Source organism: Nipponia nippon, unplaced genomic scaffold (assembly GCF_047370975.1).
Source record: "Nipponia nippon isolate SJK-2023a ecotype South Korea unplaced genomic scaffold, ASM4737097v1 scaffold_21, whole genome shotgun sequence".
NCBI classification, from domain to species: domain Eukaryota; kingdom Metazoa; phylum Chordata; class Aves; order Pelecaniformes; family Threskiornithidae; genus Nipponia; species Nipponia nippon.
In genome coordinates, this window is record NW_028262338.1 from 3,174,184 (window position 1) to 3,188,132 (window position 13,949).

The following is a 13,949-nucleotide window of genomic DNA, read 5'->3' on the forward strand; positions in this document are numbered from 1 at the left end:
CCCTTCTCTTCCTCACAGTAAGAAAAAATAGGAGTTTTTTTACTGGGCCTTCTCACTCCCTTTACTTCCAGCTCGCCTTCCCTTCTTGCGAGCGCTGAGACCGCAGACGCTCTACACGTGTTCTCCTCTGCATCCGACTGGCAGGCAGTCTGGAAAATGCCAGTATTGGAACGGCCTGAATTCAGCGGTTTCTGAATGCTGATCGGACACTATTTCGTTCAAGCCACAGATAGTCATTTTTGGGGGGTATTTTCAGCTCCCTTTTTGGACTCTTCCAGATTTCCAAGCGTCATGCATCAGCAATTTCTCCTCTTCGGAGCTTCATTATTTTTCACCTTTCCGCCGAGCCTCAGGCTCAGTGCAATTTTGTAGGGGACCAGGCTCTTCCCTCCTCTTCCAGACGGCCACGCAATGCTACTGGCGTTGTTAATGTTTGCTGTGCTCCACCTCGCAGCTGCGGAAATTCCTGACTATCTGGTTTTTGAAAGAGCTGAGGTGAAATCTGAGCGGTTCAAGTACCTTATTTTTTTATAAAGTCTAACACCTTTCTTGAGGAAACCTCAACCTGAAAACAGGAATGGTCTCACAGCATCTAAAAACACCAAATAATTACTTCTAACCAGGCTAACCGATGTGGTCTCCATTACCACCATCGCTTTAGCATCTCTCCATTTGCATTGCTTTTATCCTGACGGCACATCTATGAGGTGAGGGAATGGTGCAACCCTTGTTTTGGACATGAGGGAGGGACACACGAGGAGACTGAGAGGATGAAATTCGTGCCCCTTTGTTATACATGAGGAGCAAAGGTCCTTCTCTCTCCACTGTCTAGAGGGTCCAGCCTCAGCGTCCCACCACCTAGGCGGGGCAAAGTGGAGTGCGGGAGATGCTCCAGCTGAGCGACTTGGCTACCGCCACCAACATCAAGCCTCCAGCAAAGCAAGCTACTCACTTTAGGTCTCTCAAACGGCAACCTAGTGAGATCCCATGTTATCTTCAAGCAGAAGCTACACACCAAGTTTTGAATTTCCCATCCTGTCTTTAATTAGGCATGTTCTTAATAAGGCTATTGACATTTTTCATTTCCTCCAAACGTTTCTTATGAAGGACAAATCGCAGGGGCCACTTGACAACATGCACGGTAATGTACACCAAAGCCAAAATTACAAGACAATTTGTTGACAATGTTTTCCTTCCCCTCTCTCCAAAGTAAAAGCAATTAAAAAACCCTTTCAGAAATGTAGACTAGCCTATGTGCAGGGTGCTTTTAATTGCATCCCAAGAACCGACTTGAATTCATGACTGGCCAAATGCTTAGATATGGGAAACCCTCAGGTACCACAATACAAGGCTTGATAACAGACACTAACATAAAACAACTGCAATAAACTCAAAGGAGCTCTCTCAGCATTTGTGCACAGAACCACTCATGGCCTAGAAATATATTTAAAATTATGCAAACTTCTTCCAGAACTTCATCATAGAATCACAGAATGGTTTGGGTTGGATGGGATCCTAAAGATCATCTCCCAGTATCCACCCTGCAGTCCCCAGGTACAAATTTCAGATAAAAGTAATCTTTGTGCTGATATGCACAGTGCCTTTCCAGAGTCACGGAGGAGAAACGGAAGCCCTAACTTTGTTTCTGCGTTATTTCATCACAGCCAGGGAAGAACATTTAGCAAAGCAGCTGCTTGAGCTTCATGGGAAAAAACCATAATCACAGCAAGGCAGGAACAGATAATATCATATTGACCTGTCTTCAGGGTCTGGCATTCACATTTTCATAAAGTGTCTCGGAAGATAAATCACTATACTAATAATATTTGTATTGATTATCTAAACTGAAGCAGCAATCGACTCCATTGTCTCACTTCCTCTTAAATTGCTCACAGATGGGATCCTATTTCCTATTCTGCATTTCTAATGGGAACACTTAAATCACAGCACAGAATTATATACACACACAAACTGTTAAAAAAAACCCTTTTATGACTTGCATGAAAATAAAGATTTTTCACTTTGTAGCTCGCTTTCCACTCCACACAGAAATTAAAAATGACAAATTATCAGCAGACCACTAAATTATTTCTCCTCGTTATTTCTGGGTCCCTAATATTTACTGACAGACAGGCCTATGTTTTCCAAACCCTGATCAGTGATTATGAGACTTGAAGTTTGGACACAGAGCTAAAAGGTGATTTTTTTTTTTTTTTTCTGTGAAAGTCAAGGCTCTTTAAGCTATCTCAAGGTCCAGAAGGAGGGAAATCACAAATCACTGTAGTGTCGGATGAAAAAATAAACACCAGCTTCTGCTGTTACTACAGGTACAAAACAGGGAACGCTGCAGAAGGAGCTGAACTTCAGGTATGAAGCTGGCCGCAGTGGGAGTTTGGGGTAGCAGCTATCGAAACCAAAGTAAAGGAAATTGGCAACAAATATGTTGTTTGAAATAGGTTCATCATGACTCAAAAAGCAAAAGGCTTGGATTTTTCTTCCCAAACTTCTCATCCCGCCCAAGCAGAGCTTTCCCCTGCCCTGGCACAGGCACAGAATACGGCAGAATAAAAAATAAAAATGTCTTAAATGTACAGATGGTTTGTGTGAGATGCTTACAGTGCATTTCAAATGGCTGCTGAACCTTTCAGAGTCGCCTGGCAGGTGAGGGCAGCCCCGGCTCCAGCCTGGGAGCTCCAACTCCAGCTCCAGCCGCCCCACGCGTGGTTCAACACAGCAGCGCGCCGGCGGCAGCACTTCAGTTCATCCCACACCTGCTTTCAAAGGAAAACTTCGCTACTGCTCCACTGCAGATGAGAAGGGGAGACATTTTGAGGTTAAAAAAAAAAATAAAGCAATCAAGGGATGTTGGGCAAGAAGGGAAAAAAGCCAGAGCCACAACACAGCAGCTGGACGGCAAAGGCTTCTCCGGCTCAGGCCAGTCCCCAGGACCCATATGACTGTACAGCTGCCATGGTGAATGATCATCCCTTACGCTGAGGTCAGCTCTGCCCCCGGGCTAAGTAAGTGAAAATAAATGGTTTAGAAGATAAAAGGTCTTTTAAAAAAATTATTTGTCTTGTTGTCATGTCAAAACTGTAATGGGAAGAGACTGGAGGCAGCGATACGTCGTTTAAATAGGAAACAGCCATCCTGATGGTTCTGCGGAATAAATTACAAAGCAAATCACAGTTCATGCTGGGTATGGGGCTGAGCTGCACTGGGACGCACAGCCCCTTTGCACATACCTGGCTCCTGGGAAGAAAAGCAGGTTTCTGAATGCCCAGCCTGTGGAAATACAGCTATATTTAACTAACCCCAATTACTACTTGGGCTACATCTCCCGTCTTTCTTGTAGGTTAATTCTGCGCCTTCCAGCCACAATGAGCTTAGTTTTTTCTTCCTGATCTTCCCAGGAGGGGGATCAAAATTGATTTTAACTATTCTAGGAAGGGAAAGGGTTAATCAGGTTTCCCAAGGCAGCTTGCTGTTAAGGTGCCAGAAATGCTGAGGGAAAAGAATGACTTGCTAAAGATGGGACAATGGCACTGGTATTTTGCATTTGTTTCCAGGCTTTGAGATAGAACAAATGGGAGTCATTAGTGAAATGAGTTTAGGGAGTTCTAAATTAGCTGTCAGGCTGCCAAACCCGAAGAAGTGCTATGTCAGCTCATTAATTCTGGAGAGCACAGGATTACCCAAACCTAGGAAGGAATCCTGCAAAATTTAGAGTCAATTAAAGGAGGCTATTTTGCTATAATAATATTTTCCACACATATTACACCTCCTCATGGAACAGAGCCCACTTCTACCACAAATGAAATCTCTGGCGGGATGGAGTGTGGCTGATGTCTAGACAGCTGTAATGTGCTCTCCATGGGCTTGTCCACTGGCATCTCCGGGAAGCTCCAGCTAGAACAGAAGGTGGGGACTGTGAGCTGCGGAGCACATCACCCAGCCGGGGTGGCCCCAGGAAGGAGGGCTCCTTGCCTTCCCCATACCACCCAAAAAAGCACATGGGTACAGGGTGTGATGTTCCGTACCAGGAACGCCCGTGACACGTGGAGGTGTCATGCATGGCGTCATGCATGCACACCGCCTCTTGAATTTGCTTCCCTCCTTGGTCTGCCTGACCCCGGATTCGTCAAGACCCTGCTAGCAAACCCATGCTTTGTTAAGCTCCCCAAACGTCCCATCTCACGAGCATCTCTCGAGTCCTGAGCTAAAGCCCACTGAACTCAGGGGGAGTCTTCGAGGACTTTGCTGGCTCAGGGCCCATCCCCCTGGGCGGCTGAAAACGCTGGCCGCGATGGGATGCCGAGAAGCAGAGGTGCCATACCTGTGCGCTGCCCTGGCAAGGGGTGTCCTCAAACAAAGCCTTCCATGCTATAGACTAGAAGGTTTATAAACAAGAAGGTTTATAAAATAGATGTTTTATAACCTTCTAGGGGACCCAAGAGGTTTTTTAAACTGTGCTAGACTAGGTCAATGGACAAAATACTACTGGATAGCAATCTGGAATACACTGACTAATAATCTACCTACATATACCGCATCCCAGCCTTCAGGACACCCAAGCACTCGCCGCAAATAAAAGTTACCTCCACAGAGAGGGCAAGCTCAAAGCCCTCTCACACCCCCCTCGCCTCTCTCCTGATGGCTATCACTTCTCATCGCCCCGCAGGACAGCAGTAGCCGGGGACAAATTGAAACAAAAATCACATGGCTGTGAAATATAAATGAGGCAAAAAATGCCTTCACCCAAGCAAGAGAGCTCTGTCTCCCCAACTGCGCCGGATACAAAGATCGTGAACAAACAGGATAGAATGTCTTCTGCCTTTTGTGAAATGAAAATAAATGAAAGGATCTAAGGTTTCAGGTCACTGATCCCTCTCTTCCCTATCTGTACCATTTATCGGAGGTAGAATATAAAGGTTCCAGGTCCCTTTCTTTTTTTTGTCAGCACTTTAATGGTTGTTTTTTCTCCTTCCCCCTTTCATTTTCTGAATGAAAGGACCACTTAGGAACCTGTAAAGTAATAAGCAGCTTATAACAGGAATACTGTTTTTCTGGGCTGGTGCAAACTCCTGAATAGGTTGAAGAGATTAAAGTAAAAATGCAATCTGTAAATAGATCAGTCTTTTAATTAGTTTATAGTCTGTTAAGAGATAATATTTTGCTCACATAGGTCGTCTGTTATCTAAAGATCTCAGAGTACTTAGGAACATCAATTAAGCCTTAAAAAAAAAAAAAAAAAAAAAAAACCTTGGGAGATAGGTAAGTGTATTTAGATTAATTAGTGTTGCTGTGAGCAGCAGGCATTATTATTAGATTTAATTTAGTCCAATAATTGACTTATCTGTTAATGGATTCTAATTCATCTGAGAAGGGATCAAATCCATCTGATTAAAAGGATTACATCGACTCAATTAATTCTATTAACTGACTTAATTTGCCATTTAATAATTTGACACATGGGGCCAGATGTTGGCCCCGAAGAACACATAAACCAAAAATTACATACCGAAATTATTATGCCAGCAAAACTATGCATTGCAGAGCATGCATTTTTCCCTGCACATGGCATTTGCAGACCCGGATAAAACATTCAAGGGGGCTTCCTCCAGCCAGATTCCCTCGGCCCTGAGGTATCTTCTCCCCCTGAACCAGGGCTGGCCGGTCATTTTGCTGTGTTCATGGTGGCTGCCTGGAAACGAGCAATTCGCTGCCTGAGATCTGCCACCTCCCCTCTTTTCTGGGCATTCTCTTCAACCAAGAGGTGAGAAGTTTTACAGAAGTCAATAAAACCTTGCAATAAAACTAATCTCCCTTCAAAGGCAGGACAACCCTCCAACGCCAGCCATTTGGAAGCTGTATATGTAAAAAAAAAAAAAAAAAAAAAAAAAAAAGAGAGAGAGAGGGAAAAAAAGCATCCCTTCACTTGGACACTGTTCTTTTTAACCAGTTGTGAATGTATGGGAGGAGAGGGGAAAGAGGTGCTAAAATGTTTTTAGCTCTCCCATCCTTAAAACTGGCTAGTGCTAATTGCTGGTGATGAGCACTATGGACTTCAGCCACAGGCACCGCTCGACCGCGCTTCCCACATTGACTGAGGCTGTGTTGCCCTTGCCTAATGTTACCTTCTCTTAACGGGACCGAGCTGTTGGGAGAATTCAGGGCTGGAGCCAGCTCACGGGCACCTCTTCCCACATCTCTTGCCTTTTCTCAGACATTGGCTCTTGCTCGCCCTCCCAAAGCCTTCCCCGGGCTGTAATCCTAAGGACAGCAATCCACATCACCTCCACCACCATCTCCCCTGTCAGTGGGGACAGGGTTAAGACAGCGGAGAAGCTGTGGGAGACCGCACCGTCTGCAAGGGCGAGGGAGCCAAGAAAGGAGCTGGGCACTCCCCAGTGCGAAGCCTGGCTCTGAGTCACCCTGCCAGCCCAGAGGCAGTAAAAGAGGGAAGAAGAGAGAAAGGGCAGGAGGAAAAACAGCCATCTGCCGCATGAGAGGAAAGGTGTCCTCCTTCAGAAGCAGATCCGACCAGCAAGACGGAGATGTGGATCAAAAGTTTGCAACTGTTGAGATCCCCAGACCTGGTTTAAGCCTCTCTCTGGTCTTGATCAAAGGTTACTCCATAATAATGCCTCGGGGGAGGGGTTCCCAGCACATAATGAATCCTGTGTCATTGCCTTTGTATCCAGTTTTGGCTGTAACACAGATGGTTCTCACTTCAGTAACTCCGACATCTCTCCCCCCTTCATTATCACAGCTAGGAGCTCTGCGTGGTCACATCCTGGACCTCCATGTCCCACCTCACTGTCTCCCCGATTATCATGCTCTAAGTGTCAAGCAAGATGATGAACAGATTTCCATAACCTTTCAGCACGGCTAGGGATGGGAAGGCTTTGCAGCTTGATGCGTCAAGGAGTTTTATTAGGAGGCAGGAGGAGGGAGCAGGCGGGGGTGTCAGCAAATGGCCTCCACGGCTGGAGCACTCCGGGTTGTTAGAAGGATGCCAGCAACCAGGAGCAGAGAGGATTTGGTGGCAAGCAGTGAGGCAGGCACCGGGGAGCCCCCCAGACGGGAAATCTCAGGCTCTGCAATTGTGCAGCATCGCCACCGGTCACGAGCACGCTCCTGCGCGAGGATTTGTTGTTCAGACACGATTGCATATGTATGAAGGGGACAAGATGGGCTTTGACACATAAATTAGCACTTGTCAGCTGCTCACGGGCACACTTCCCTGCTGCACCCCACTGTAAATGCCGCCTTCTTTTATGGAGAGGAAAACTACATCACGTTACCTGACAGCCACTGTGGGCAAGAGCGTTCCCTGGGAAGCCAGCCGCGAGCACGCAGCGACTAGTTTACATATCAAACCTTAAGAGGATGAATGCAATAAAATGACACAATAATTAGCAGCCAAGTGGCACTTTCCACTCCTGTTTTATCTGGAAATTTGGGAATGACAAAGGACAAGGTTGATGAGAGCTCGGGGCAGGGCTTTCTCTGAGCTTGGGTGACTCCACGCAACAGACGTGGGGGTTCCTTTCACACCAGCCAGGTGCTTTCTAGCTGTCACCGCCTGTGGCACATTGCTCCGCTCCTCCGCCCGCGGTGGCAGTGGCAGTAGCTGCCCTCTGTGCTAGGCACAGCGTGTACCTCATCCTGTCTGAAGCTCCCCAAGGGAACAACCGTTCCCAGGTTTTGACCTGCCGTCATCATAGCCCACCTCCACCTCACCAGCGCTGCACGTGAAGTCAACCTCACGTGAACATGCATGCTAGCCACTGCAAACACACACCTCTGCAGCAACGCATGAATGCCCAGGGCTGCACATCCATGAGAAAAAGGACCAGTTCTCTGAACAGCCCTAAAATCCCTCCAGCAACCAACTTGAGCAAAAGTATCTCTGCCACAACCGTCTCAAAATGTACCAGAATTAGAGAGTTTTTTTAGTAACTCAGCCTGCTAGCAGCATTTCTAGCATGTTGCTTGTGTGCAAATCACAATGAGAACAGTTGAACACGCTGCTAGCCCAGGGGAAGTTCAGTTATTTGTGTTCCTGCAGGATCCACACACCCTGAGATCCAACTTAAGCTCTGGGGTACTCTCAAATCTCCAAAGTCTGCTTAATTTCAGCTCAAACCAAATATCCCCCCTGCCTAGAAAGATGAAAGTGCTTCACTGAAGCACTGGATTCACCCAAACTCGAGCCCAGAGTTTGTGGGGAAAGAACATGCCCAATCACCAACCTGAGTATCGTTTATGAATTATAGTAGACACGCTGTGAGCTCATCTGTTGGGCAGAAAAGGATTTTTCTCTTCAAGCGCCATCATACACTAATAAATTGGGGCATGACTCTACTGTGGGAGCAGCCTGCAGCTGGGAGCCGGGCTGACAGCCTGCTCCAACACAACAAATCCTATGTTCTTAACCTGGAAAGGTTTTTTTCCCTTTTATCCTGTTTTTTATTGCTCTCCTTATTTTTCTCCCACGAGGTTCGCAGCCCAACATACAGGATTAAAGCCTTTGACCTGGAGTCTGGGGGATCCCCATAAATATTCTTACCATATTTATCTCCATCTTCTCCTTTGGCACTGATCCTCCTGCCGAGCACTTGGATGTGTTTCCCACTTGTCCTGCTGTAGAGCTGATAGAGCCGAAGCTGCTTCCTGCTCACGTCGTCCCTCGCTCGCGTCTGGTTCTCCACGTGTATCCGAAAATCTACATTCTCCTCGGCAGCAAACATCTGCGAGCGGATGGGGAGGGGGAGAGAGAACAGGACAGACCATGAAACAAAACAAGCACCTTGGACAGAAAGGCTGCGGACCAACCTGCCAACGGGCACGTGGCGCACGAGGACTTGGATTTGGCTGCCCTTCGCTTGACAGCTGCGGCCGCGGTATCAGGCACTCTGCATGTAATTCTAGCCAGAGCTGGCTCTCAGTAAACCAAACCTGGGTTTTTACAATCAAACTGTGGGGGTTTTTTGAGTAAAAACTTCTGCTCAGTCTTGCTTTGATTTAATCCTCATCAGCCACGCTGGCCATAAATTAGGCTCTCCTTTGCATATGCATAGCTTCTACCGGGTTACATAGACACATATGGGAGAAAGGGTACGGGCAGCTTCATTTCAGAGAATTTGTGCTTTGCCTTCAGCAGCTGCATTGATTCCCCTGATGAACTGCAGGGAAAAAGTCCAGGGGAAAAACTACTTATGCTGACATTAGCAGACTGGACACTTCACGCAGGCATAAAATCTACTACGATACAAGTGTCATTTGTACGCAGGCACTCTTCAGCCTAACTTTCTTGCCAGCTCTGCTTTTCAGTGAAGCCAGCTCATTGGTGACCATCTATGGATCACAAGGACCAGCAAGAGCCAAAGCAGCACGTCCAGCCGCGAGGCCGTTATCAAGCAGGGGTCTGATCTCTTGAGCCACTTAATCTGTTTTTTTCTGGCCAATGGATTAAATTAACCTTAGTTCACTTCAGCCTTAAAATGTTAGCAGAAACTTTCTCTGACACATCTGCCCTTCTCTTGTTTCCTATCTTAACTGTTCCCAAGAAACACCAAAACAGGACTCCTGCATCTGCTTCCAGAGAGTCATCCTGCCTTGCCCAGGGTCAGAGGACCAGACAACCCAGATGTTCTCAAGATGCCCTCCCAAAGGGGAGGCTGGGCAGCACGTGCCCGAAAGCACTTCACACCCAAAGAATACGAAAGCCCAGAAATTGCTCCATGATCTGTCCCTGAGAGCGTTTGCACCACAACATCCACGCTGCCCACTCCAAGCTCACAGATGGAGAATACTTTGGTGACAGACTCCTTCCACAGGACAAGAAATCATTCAGAAACCAAAAGCAAAAGATTATTGAGTGGCACACACACGAAACCATGGCACAATAGGCAATTTTTAATTTGACCAAGACAAAGACCATTCAAAGTCTACTCGCTGTTGGGGAGCTCTAATGCTGTGTACCACTTGCCTGTAAGAGACAAAATCCATCACAAAATAAGAATCACATGGGAATTTAATGATGCCTAGGTTTGGGACTGGCAGAGGAATGACATTTACTCCTAGCAGGGTCACTACTGCTCCTCCTAACGCGTTTCCGCTACGGCACGCTTCTCCTCCTAGCCTGCAAGCAACAGTCTTTTGATATAGTGGTGTGGGGATGGAGCTGGCAATGCAAATGAAAAAGGGTCAATAAATCCTCGTTCAGGTCCATTCCAGGCTAAAACTCATAAGAGCAAGTGGCCACGACACGCAAAATGGCCCCACTTCAGCCTCCTGCATATGTCATCTCATACCAGCGTGTATTTCGAAGCCAAATACTCCCTGAAAGTCAAAACCTCAAAAGAACTTTTTAGCATTTCCAATTATCGAGTAGACACACAGATCAGCAGCAGGAGGAAAACTTTGGGCAGGCAATGCTGCTTAGCACCAGACCTTCACTAAGCAACCCAAACAAAAACATTATATTCAACACAGTGGCAACAGCAATGAGGTTCACAGGGATGTTGCAGGATCGCCTTTGCTGCCCTTATTAAATGCCGGGATTATGCTCTTCGAATCCCAGGTCCTAGGAGAGAAAGTGATTTAACTCTCTTATTTTACTGTCAGAAGTCAGGAGGAGACTGCAGGAGCTAAATGCGCAGGCCGAGCAAAAGGAGATTCAAGGCGACGCTGGGTCTAAACAGACATTCAAGGTGACGACAGAGGTGACAGACAAGAATTACACGATTAACCACAGCAATATTTCCCACTCTCGGAGAACAGCGCAGCGAGAAGCCGTGACCCAAAGCTGAGGACGCGAGAGGAGAAGCAGCCACGGCACCTGCCAGGAGGGCACCGCGGGATGCTGACGGAGCTCATGGCCGTCACCCAGCCAGGCTCTGCTCGCTCTCCTCTCCCGAGGCACCGCGGCTACGTCTGAGCACAGCCAGCAGGACTTGGCTTTTGACATGAACAATATGCATTTCTTTTTTTCTTCCTACATCTCATCTTGCTTTCTTTTCAAATGGTATTGTTGCAAAGGATGCTAAACTACTAAAAACAGAGATGTTCGAGTAATGTTGACAGTCTGCCTCGTACCCACAAAAGCAAGGCTATTTGCAGTTAAGATTCTGGCTCCGTCATTTTAAGATTTAAAACAGATTTTAAATCAAGATGACGTCGTTACATTGCTTTCACCACATGTTAATGAATTTCACATTTTTCTAGGAAAAAAAAACAAAACAGGTGGGATCCAAAGCGGGGGGAAGGGCAGGTTGCTTTGCTTTCTTGGAAACTTCAAACAGAAAAGGCAATCTGTTTTCCAAAACGTGTTTTAATTCTCTCTTTTAATTGTCTCTTGAGCCCTCAGACCACAGAGGCCCCAGCCCGTAGCCACAGTGCCCGGGTGGACTCTGGAGCACCCATGGAGCCATCCGGCGCTGTGGTCAGCTCCGAGCATGCCACGAACCCGCCCGCGCATGTTTGTCACAGTTCTCCTGCCCAAGATCAGCTAACGAAGCGTCTCCTCCCTTCGCAAGAAGGGCACGCCGCAGCCCAGAGGGGTGACGTCTCCTCCTTCCCCAGCCGAGGGCCTGGCCGGCATCACCCACAACCCCAACCCCCTGTCCAAGCCCAGCAGTAGCCTGACACGGGGATCAGCAGGGGACACCAACCCCTGAAATAAAGTCAGCCCAAGCGTGTATCACTCCACCACTTCTCCAGTAACAGGCCCAGCTCTAACCCAGGGAAAGAAATCCTGGAGAAAGCACGTGCTACAGGTTCTCCTTGCAGCTGACCTGTCCCCTGGTCAAGAAGCCGTGGTCCAGAGCAGCAGTGAAAGCACCAGGATTGAGCTGCCTGCTTAAAGATAAGCATAGGCTTAAGCACTCTGTTGAAACAGGATGCTCTGCTGGAGCGTGGCCAAGGTGAATTAGCCGTGCCAGCCTGGGCTGCATCTGGCCCGCAGCAGACAGTATCAATACTCTAAAATAAAATTTCATACAGTGTCGATTTCATGAGATAAAACATATTTGATCATTGCTGAAATCCATTCTCGCAGTATCCCTGCCCTAAAGAGTATACTCCCTCAAGCAGCTAACTTTACTGAGATAAGAAAGTCCATTTATATATACCATAAGAGAGACTCTCTTTCATAAATCTCAAAAAAATTAGTAACATATGCCTCCTTCAGTAACTGATCGCCAACACTCACTCAAGAAGGTCACCTAAAACCAAGTCCATCCACCCCCAAATACATTTCCGTAACAATCACAACCACACAAAAACGAATGCAGAAATGCCTTTAAGTCCCAGCCCCACTTGAAAAGTTAAGGGCTTTCACTTCTGTTCACCAAAGCAAAAGGAAATCTTTTTTTTCTTTTTTTTTTTTTTTTATTATGAATACGTTATTACCGCATATAAAAACATCATACACAAAATGACCACCTTTTTTTTTTGGCCTTTCAATCTGATCATCTATGCATCCATGCTGTAGGTAGCAAAACCTACAGACTCTGGATCCAGAGTTCAGCACAACGGGTCCCTGAAACGAAGGGCTGCTCGCACCTTCTAACTCCCGACCAGCAACATGCCCTGTGGGACACTCCGAGGGACAGGAAAAGGATTTCCTGCGTTACTTTATCTCCTCCAGCGTTTTGGTGAGATTTGGGGTTGTATTGTGGTCTACACTGCAAATCTATCCAATTGGTATGGGCCGCTGTCTATGCAGGACAACTTCACCATCTCGGGATAGCGGGTTTCATATAACTCATTCTTTGCCAATGGTTTATAGTCTGCAAAATCCCAGTTAAAACAGAGCATCAAATTTGGTTTCATTTTTATTCTTCCTCTCTTTTTTTTTTCAATCAGTTCCTCATCCATTTATTATTTATTTATCACTACATCTTTCAGTGCTAATATACAGCTACGAAGACATCCTAAAAATACGGTTGGCAATACAGAGCTTATGCGAGGGAATAAACAGCATTCCTTTTAAAAGCAACCATCACCTCAAGCAACTGATGCATCAGAAATGCCTCACTCCTGAAAAGAGGCAGCTCTCCCTCCTCTCCGTTGTACTTGCCCAGTCATTCAAGGTGGGAGCATTTAGTCCTACCTCCTTTCCAAAGAGACACAGAGAGCAGAAACGACATCTGTCTTCAGACAGCCCACACTGGGAGATTTTCAAGTGCTTTTTTGCCGAATGATTCTCAAACAATGAGTGGATTTCATTTTAAATGGCTTTACAATGATCCTTCAGCTTAAAGAATGACTCTCCTATTTGTTAAATCCCAGATGGAGGGCGAGGGAAAGACCATTTTGCTGATGCAGCCTAAGGTTTCACCATTAGGTAATCCAAGAAATGCTCCACAACAGCAAAAGCCTCTGACAGCAGCACTGCGATGTTAGTCCTGCGCGAGCTTGTGCCCCATCTCTGCAAACACTGATGCCTTGTTGTGAACGGAAAGCAATCACAGCCCCGCCAAGGTCAATGAAACCCTCGCGGTGCCCAGCCGTGTTTACGGGATTTGGCTTTCCATCCAACCAGCCTCTACGCACTTCGAATTTTCTATTTTGAGCTTTCCAGTAAAAGGGGATGTTAATCTGTTATTGTTCATGTCATAAAGCGTTACAGCAAGAGACGTCCAAGGCCCACAGCATGGCCAAGTTAGCTGGGAGCTGGACTTCAGAATTTCCTGATTTTTTGCTTTTTACCCTACGGAGCCTCCAAGCCTCATCAGACAGCAAACCACATGTCATTCCCCAAACTGAACTAGGAATACAAAATCCCTCTCACTAAGGGCCGTACCGATTGCAAAAGATAAACAAATCAAGCTATTCAAAGTCCTTTCAAACCCCATCTGATAAGCAGGAAATACTTATTACCTTTCAGCCATCAAATCAACCTAATATTAATGATTTTCCCCATGACCTTCTAAACA

At 46.6% G+C, this 13,949-nt stretch overlaps 1 protein-coding gene across 1 annotated transcript in view; it reads right to left on the minus strand.

Moving 5' to 3' along the window:
• FGF18 (fibroblast growth factor 18) overlaps window positions 1–13,949 on the minus strand; it is a 75,325-nt gene that overhangs the window by 37,299 nt on the left and 24,077 nt on the right. Inside the window, exon 4 of the mRNA XM_087760085.1 lies at window positions 8,576–8,756. Coding sequence (XP_087616211.1) covers window positions 8,576–8,756 — 181 coding nt within the window. The remainder of the gene's footprint in view (window positions 1–8,575; window positions 8,757–13,949) is intronic.